General features: G+C 39.5%; 1 protein-coding gene across 1 annotated transcript; it reads right to left on the reverse strand.

Annotated features, from left to right (window-relative positions):
* Positions 1-1800: 1800 nt before the first annotated feature.
* Positions 1801-8420, reverse strand: LOC125903303 (vasoactive intestinal peptide). Its single transcript, XM_049600137.1, has 6 exons — positions 8305-8420; positions 7172-7276; positions 6766-6870; positions 4983-5108; positions 3694-3805; positions 1801-3499 (listed from the first exon to the last, which is right to left on the reverse strand). Coding segments are annotated over exons 1-6 (459 nt in total). The 5' UTR covers positions 8307-8420; the 3' UTR covers positions 1801-3490.
* Between the last annotated feature and the right edge of the window lie 335 nt (positions 8421-8755).

An 8755-nucleotide genomic window follows, 5' to 3' on the forward strand; every position in this document is an offset into this window, starting at 1 on the left:
AATCATGGTCAATACAAATTGGCTTTTTGACAAGAATTTGAAAAAAAAGTGAAAACAGATTTTTAAAAACTAATGTCAGTTAATTAATATATATTGTGACTGACCTAATAGTTGATGCCAGCAGTGTCACGATTAGTGAAATGGTGATCGCCTGAGTGCAGTTGAAGCGTGTGAAGTGATTGTAGTATAAAAACATCTGTGTGTGGGAGGTCCAGTCTCTGGTTCATCAGTATTCCTGCTACAATTGCAACATGAAGACAAAAGAACACTCCAAGCAACTCAGAGAAAGGACCACTGAAAAGTACAAGTCAGAAGATGGCTACTTAAAGATTTCCAACTCACTGGACATCCCACGGAGTTCAGTTAAATCCATCATAAAGAAATGGAAGGAGTATGGCACAATCTGCCTAGAGCTGGCTGTCCTCACAAACTAAGTGACCCGGGCAAGAAGAGGACTGGTGAGGGAGGCCACCAAGACACCTACAACCACTGTGAAAGAGTTGAAAGCTTCAGTGGTTCAGATGGGAGAGACTGTACATACAACTGTTGCCCGGGTTCCTCACCGGTCGAAGCTATATGGGAGAGTGGCAAAGCGAAAGCCACTGTTGAAAAAAGCTCATGTGAAATATGCCTGGAATTCGCCCAAAGGCATGTGGGAGACTCCAAGGTCAGTTTGTCTGATGAGACAAAAATTGAGCTTTTTGGCCATCAGACTAGATGCTATGTTTGGTGAACACCAAACGCTTCACATCACCACAAACGCACCATCTCCACCGTGAAGGAAGGATGGTGGCAGCATCATGCTCTGGAGATGCCTCTCAGCAGCATGCCCTGGAAGGCTTGTAAAGGTAGAGGAGAACATGGATGCAGAAAAATATCGCCAAATCCTGGAGATTAATCTGACTCAGTCTGCAAGAGAACTATGACTTGGGAGAAGATTTATTTTCCAGCAAGACAACGACCCCCAGCATACAGCAAAAGCTACACGGAAATGGTTCAAAGACAACAAGGTGAATGTTCTGGAGTGGCCAAGTCAAAGTCCAGATCTCGGTCCAATTGAGAATTTGTGGCTGGACTTAAAAAGAGCTGTTCACGCCTGATCCTCGAGGAACCTGATGGAGCGTGAGCTGTTTTGCAAGGAAGAACGGAGAAAAATTGCTGATGCTTGATTGAGACATATCCACACAGACTCAGTGCTGTGATTGCAGCCAAAGGTGCATCTACTAAATACTGACCTGAAGGGGGTGAATATGTATGCAATCATTATATATTTTTAATTAACTGACATTATTTTGTAAAAATCTGTTTTCACTTTGATATTAAAGAGGTTTTTTTGCAAATTCTTGACAAGAAAAAAGCCAAATTGTATTAATTTCATGTATAAAGGGTGAAACATCCAAGAGGGGGGTGAATACTTTTTATAGGCATTGTATGTAGGTATCTGCAAACGTGTGTATGAGTTACTAAAATTCAAATGATCATACATTGCAGTCAGTGGGTTTGTATAATATTGGAACTGGCAGGCTCCTTAAACGGCTACTGAACGCTTAAAAATAAATCTCAGTGGAGAGGTTTAGTGTCTCACAACAGTTTAAATGCTGTTTTTCACCCAACGATAATCTAATTTTAGGGAAACACCCAATCCTGAAGAGTCTTTGAAAGCTTTCATGAATAAAAACTATCAAAAGCACAAAACATCAACCATCAGCGGCTTAAATTCCACATCTATAAAGTTTTAAAAACCCAAACTGTCAAACAATCAGCCAGACAAAAAGACTCAGCTTTGAAAAATAAAACAATATCTTTTATTTTTTGAGTGGTGTACATCACTATATGCACTAAAGGCAGGTCTATGCTCAGTTATAATGTCTTTGCTCTACATATTGAATAGTATAAAGTGATTATATGCATCTGTGTCCATTCAAAGTGTGTTCCTCTTCCTCTTCATCCTGTATCTCCTTTTTATCATCAAATGACGCTTGGATTCTCTGAAACATTTCAGTCAGCACTTTGATCATGACGGCACCATTAAAGATTAATGAGACCACTGTTTATTTTAACACAACAGATGTTTAAACTTGTCACATTTATTGTCCTATGTGTGATAGAACAATAAAGCTATGGAAAGTTATCGTCCTAATAAAACAAAATCATGTTTCATTGTATTTTTATGTTTGTTCTATTAAAGGTTAATGGATTAATATAACTTTTACGAAGCAGTGAATCCACTGAAAGCCAATGGTGCTTGAGTTCTCTATTGAAAGTTTATGGAACTTTTGGTTAATAAAATGTTATCATAATACAATGAGAGAGATGTTCCATTAAAGTCAATTAGACAATGTTTCACAGGAAGCTAATGGGATAATACATACACTGAAAACAAAATAAATAAATAAAACCAAGGAAGAATATTTCCATTGAATGTTAATAGAATAACAGTTATCTTTAACAAAAAGCGAACGGTGTCAGTGTACCATTGAAGATTAATCGTACAAGTTCTCCATTGAAAGTTAATGGAAATATTGGTCGATGACTTGAGTCAGTCTCAATTCAGTCACACAGATGTTCCATTCAAAGTTAATTGGACAAATGACAGTCACAACAGATCCACTGAACATCAATGGAAAAGTTACTCCACTGAAAGTAAATGCCGTTCCATTGACGTTCAATAGGTGAAATGTTTAAATGAAAGTTGATGGGACAAATTCTACTGAAATTTAATAGGCCAGTGGCTCCATTTAAAAGTTAGGCATGATCTTGAATCAAAAAGTTACTATTGAATTCCATCATATACACGTATTTTGCTATTAAAAGTAAATACACACATTATTTAGTTGACGTTAATAGTACAGTTTGCTCCGCTTTAATTTCTGCAAGGCAGTGATTCCTCTGAAAGCCAATGGTGCTGGGGTTCCACTGAAGATGACTTGGAAATGTTCTCCACTGAAAGTCAATGGAACTTTTTTTATGGGTGAAAATTCATGAGAACCACTGAAAATCAATGGGAAAGGTCCTGAAAGTGAATGCTGTTCTATTGACATTCAGTGGCTCAAATGTCTGACTGAAAGTTAATCGGACAAATTTCACTTAAATTTAATGAGACATTGGTTCTTTTAAAGTTACTGGGAGAGAAATGGCTTCATTGAAAGTGAATGGAACAACCGCGATCTCAGAAAGAAAGCAAATGTGGTACTTCTGTTTGTTGCCAGTTGCCATTTTCAAACACTGATTGCTCAAACTGCACGTGGACACGCATGTTGCTCAGTGCGGCCCAAAGAGTGTATATATAGTATTGTATATATATATATGCTGTATATATACAGTGTAAACATGTACTGTGTGGGTGAGTAGATAGATAACCACGCTGGAGAACACATCATCATTGGCTGATTTGACTTTCAAATGTCCTTTGGATTAATACTGTGTTGGTTTTGGAATGGGCGGTTTCATGAGGATGACTTGAGGTATTCACTCGAGCACGGGCCCCTCCTCAAAGTGGCTGCAGAAAAACAGGAGAGAGGAGGAAATGTACAGAGACAAGGGTTAGTGAACTGAAAACTGACAATCTGATTTAAGTAATATATTTAATCATCTTTCTTTGCTTGTATTTACTCGTTTATAGATTTGGTCAACACATTATGCAATTCAAGGGCTAATGTATCACAGTGCAAACATTTGTGTGTGAGTTCCTACCAGATTAAAGTTGTTTAGGAGGTGATCTACGTTGATGTCATCGTAGCTCTCCGGGAAGGTGTTGGGTTCGTCCCTGGACTCCTCCAGGTCGCTGGTTCCAGGATCTTCTAGGCTGTGTGTGGAAAATCAAAACATATGATTAGTTTTATTCCATAAAATTTCTTTCATAATAAGGTAAATTCAAACACACAACCAAGAAATATCCAGCCCTGTCCCAGCGGACATTGGGCGAGAAACGGGGTGCACCCTGGACAGGTCACCAGACTATCTCAGGGCTGACACATAGAGACAGACAACCATTCACACTCACATTCACACCTACGGACAATTTAGAGTCACCAATTAACCTGCATGTCTTTGGACTGTTTTTTGGACTCTGAGTACCCAGAGAAAACCCACACTGACACAGGGAGAACATGCAAACACAGAAGCAGATGTGGATATTTGATCTTGGTCCAGCTGATTAGAGGGGTCAGAGATTTTTGCCTTTTTACACTAATGACTGTGCTGTGTTCATATGGTGATCCATGCTGCTGCTAAACGGTGTTTCATTCACATGCTACTTTATCAGAAAATCAAACCTGGGAGAAAATGCTGAAGAAACGAAAACTGTTGTGAAAGCTGCAGACTTGTATGTTGAAGAATAAGTCAGTATTTATAATTTTTTTGTGTTTAGGTCACAGTAGCTGGCTGGGTTCTTAAACCATGAAATGAACTTTATAAAGCAAATATATTTGCATACAAGTCAGCAGATTTTGCTTTACTCATGCACTGCACATTCATGCACACTGACTACAGTACCGGGTTTAAAAAGCTGCATACAAGGCTCATTTTATCATTCAAATTGTTCATTCTTTGTTGGTTAGTCTCCGCTAGTGTTTTTCTTAATGACCACAGCCATGCAAACGGGCTCAAAAGAAACTCCATGATCAATACAGAATTCCATTAAAATGATTAAAGATTTAAATAATAAGTTACTTTTTTGCTTAACAAAATATCGTGACACCAGTGAGTGCCAAGATGGCTGCCAGTGGGAAGTCTAGACTGAGGCTTCACATTATACCTTTAAAAAACAGCACTTCATGTTCTTATCTGGCTACAGACGGTTATTTTTAAACATACGTTTGTACAAAATAACATCCCATAACCTAAAAAACTGAGCTCAAGAGATTCAGGTTAGACTAAAATAAGACGGTATGGGCTGAGCTGCTTTCAGTGAGTCATCCTGTTATTTATGTTACATTCAGAGAATCAAACAAAGAGTGTAGGGAGGACTGGCTGACGCCTACCTTCTCTTTCCTGTTAAGACTGAGTTCAGGTACTTTTTGACGGCCATCTGTTTGCGGAAGCGGCTGTAGTTGTCTGTGAAGATGGCGTCTGAGTGGCGCTTCACTGGCTCCTCCATCAGCTCGTCACTGGACAGGAGAGACATCACGAAGCAAACAAAGAGAAGAATGAAGGTGTCAGAGCTTCACTGCAGTTAAGAGGGCAGCAGGTCTCCATGCAAAATCAGTGCAGTGATTCATGGCGTCTTTCTTCTCTTTGTGTGTGTGTGTGTGTGTGTGTGTGTGTGTGTGTGTGTGAATCCCTCCTGGCTGTAGAACAAACATGTAATTAAGCGGTATGGCATAAATTAACCTTTAAAATGTTTAGTCATTACAAAATGCATCATCAAGCAGGTTGGGTCTTTTCATTGCAAATGTCAGGAGGTCTTCTGGTGTTAAACTGTCAACATTATAACAAAAATTAACCCCCCTACATTAAATAATGAAATGAAGATGTATTTTCACTTTTTCCAAAACGTTTCCACAGATGTAGAAATTATAATTTGGGGTTTTGAGATTAAATATCAACATAATTTATGACACTTTCATGTAATTTCATCTATATTTCACTTGATTCTGGAACTAAAGGGATTTATGAAAGTCATTGATGAAATTTGGGACAGAAAAATACACTTCTTAACATTCGAATCATCAAGAACCTAACCTTTTTGTTATGGCTTTCAAGCACATTTAAAGTTATGTGTTTTAAATGCCAAAATCCTAAAAGGATAGAGGGAATGCACAGTCATTTTCTCCCTTCATAACTAAACCACACATTTCTTTTTTTGTGTTTTTGTGAGTTAACTTCTGTGTCAGAGAAGCCCTGATATTTTTAAAGAACACTGAAATGGACAGTCTGTTGTACTCTGAGGAGAGATTTCGCAACTATTTCAGGGTAACATGCTGGAACTTCAGACTCCTACAGCCATTTGCATTTTATCTACACATATTTTCTACTTTTTATGTCAACTTTTTAACTGTCCACTACAAGAAGTCATTGCTGCTTTGGTGTTGAAGCGACAATAATGAGATATATTAACATCCTTGTAGGACTGGCAGACACGGAGAGAATCAAACATCACAATATATTTTTACCTAATACCTCCATACTGATATTGTGATGGTATTTTTTGGGTTGGGTATTGGTGTTATCACAAAATATTTACACTATATTATTTTTGATTATCATGAGTAGGCTAATGATGATAATGAGTAAGTGGGTAAAGACAAATAAAATCAGCTAGAACAGTCTGATCAGTTCAGAAAATTACATCACTTAACTGTCACGCAGCCTCTAAACCCAGGAAAAGACAGCACTTACGATATCACAATATCCAAACTCTAAGACGATATCTAGTCTCACATCACGACGTTGATATAGACTGAACATATAGCCTCATATTTCCTTCTTAAAAAAACAACTGTGAGTCAGGAAGGGGCTGATGTTGGCTTCTGTATCAGCATCATACATTTTAAACCAGGTTTAAATAAACTTTTGATCTCTAGTTTTCAATGCGTCATGGTTATAATAATAAAAATAGGTCAGCAGTCTGTACAGCCTACACTCCTGGTCCTGGCTGTCATGACTGAGAAAACGCTATCAAGTAATCCCATTTGCAAAGTTTGATTATTAACCCCCCCCCCCCCCCACACACACACACACACACAAATAAATGACCTAGATAACTAAACCCGAATTTTCTCTCTATAAAAAGAGACTATTAAAAAAGATGGGGAGGTCACCTACTTGACCCGCTTGCCGATCAGAGATTCCAGGTACCTCCGCGCTGAGAGCTGTCCGAGGAGTTTGCTGTATCCGCTGGTGAACAGACCGTCTGCGTGTCTCGTCGGTCTGCACGGGATCACGGGACAGTTACATTAAAATATGGTTACATTTGATGCACTAAAACACCATATAAGACTGCAAAAAATACAGAATTGACGCGCACCAGCTCCACCTCGGAGGGTGTATTAGTTATAATCATACTAATAATGGTATAAAGCGAGCAGCGCGTTTGCTCTTTGGATGAATGAACCTGAGTCCGGAGACAAACCCCATCACATCACACTACATCCACAGGTCTAATAATACAGCCCTTGGTATTTTTTTCTTCTAAGTAGCTTCGGTTGGAAAGAACACAGGTTTTTCTTACCTCATGGATGTGTATGGCAGACTCAAAGTCCGGGAGTACAACACACTGCACAGGGCTATAAGGAAAAGCAGCTGGGGGCCGGTCCTTTGTAACATTGCTTTACACCTGAGGATGGAAACGGTAATGAGTTATTGTCCCTCTAACCTTAACACAACGAGAATACCAAGCTATTTCCCACCAGAAACCCGACGGAAAAGATCACACACTGTCCTCTAGCCTAGTCCTCTAATCTTAAATTAAGAGTCAAGTCGTAAATAAGTGATTGACTCCTCGAGGAAAAGATAAGAAATATGATTAGTTGAGCCACGATGATCCGTTTGGACATTGATATTAAATAAAACACTCATGTAGTCTAATGCCGAATTCTGTCAGAGGAGAGACAAAAAGAAAGCAGCGGAATCCAATGCGTAATTACGCACGACTGGCGAGGACAAAAGGTCTTGGTATATCGCGGAGACGTTCCAACTTTTTTTGCCTCCATAAGCCAGATGTAATATGTTGAGCTTCTACTCACAGAAACGTCCTGATCCTCAAGAGTTCACTGCAAAAATGCCTTCCTATCCTCCTAAAAAGTAATCTGAGTAAATTTGATTGTGGAAATGTAAAAATCCTCCTCTGTGCATTTTTAGCTTGTACCAATTAGAGATCATTTATCCGTTCAAATTTTAGTTTCCACTACTCAAGCCACTTCTTGTCAACTGAAAAGGAACAATACAAACGAGTATTTTAGCCACGATGAACTGCTAGTATGATTTTGTCAAATCTCTCGGTTGGTGGCATTTTTTGGCTGGGTAAAGAAAAAGAACTCAGTGGAATCCAATGCGTAATTACGCACAGCGCAGATAACAGCGAGCAAAACCTTCTCATTACGCAGCGGGGATGCTGCAGTTCTATTGCAACCACTATTTAATGTGTCGACCCTCTGCTGCAAAGATTACAACGAGCAGTTTATTCGACGTAAAACTACATTTTCTGTCATTTGGAAAGATGAATCCAAAACCTGACCGGAGCGCGCAAAAAAAGAAAGAAAAAAACCCCACACAAGTTCAGGATAACCAAACACGGAGACCACCGAGAGCCCACTATCTCAAAGAAACTTTAAAATATATTTCTATACAAATATAAAATCTTACATGTGCTCTAAAGTAAGTTGTCTGCGTTTTGTTCCGCCTGCTGCGCTGTCCAAAGTCCTGATCTCTCGAGCCGCTGCTGTATCTCCACTCTGTTTATTCGATGGCTCCTGACTCTCTTTCTGTTCGCCTTCAGCTCTGCCCCCGTTTTATACACCTGGATGTTTCTCATGGAGCACGAGGGGCCATCAGATTCGATCAGGGCCTGAGACGTCAGTAGGTCGCTGCTTCCGTCATCGCTCTTGCTCACGGTCGGATCCAAACAGGCCGATGGTGAAATTAGAGCCAAGTTTTTTTTTCCTTTTGCTTCTAATTAATCGTAGGAATAACTAACTTATATGCCAGAGTTGATGGCGTTGACTCATCTGATCATTTTGCCTGGGCTCTTCTCCCATCACAGTGTGGGTCAGCGGCTGCAGGAAGACAGGGAGGGAGACACATCTGAGAAGTTAGA

This window comes from Epinephelus fuscoguttatus, linkage group LG16 (genome assembly GCF_011397635.1).
Source record: "Epinephelus fuscoguttatus linkage group LG16, E.fuscoguttatus.final_Chr_v1".
Classification (NCBI taxonomy): Eukaryota; Metazoa; Chordata; class Actinopteri; order Perciformes; family Serranidae; genus Epinephelus; species Epinephelus fuscoguttatus.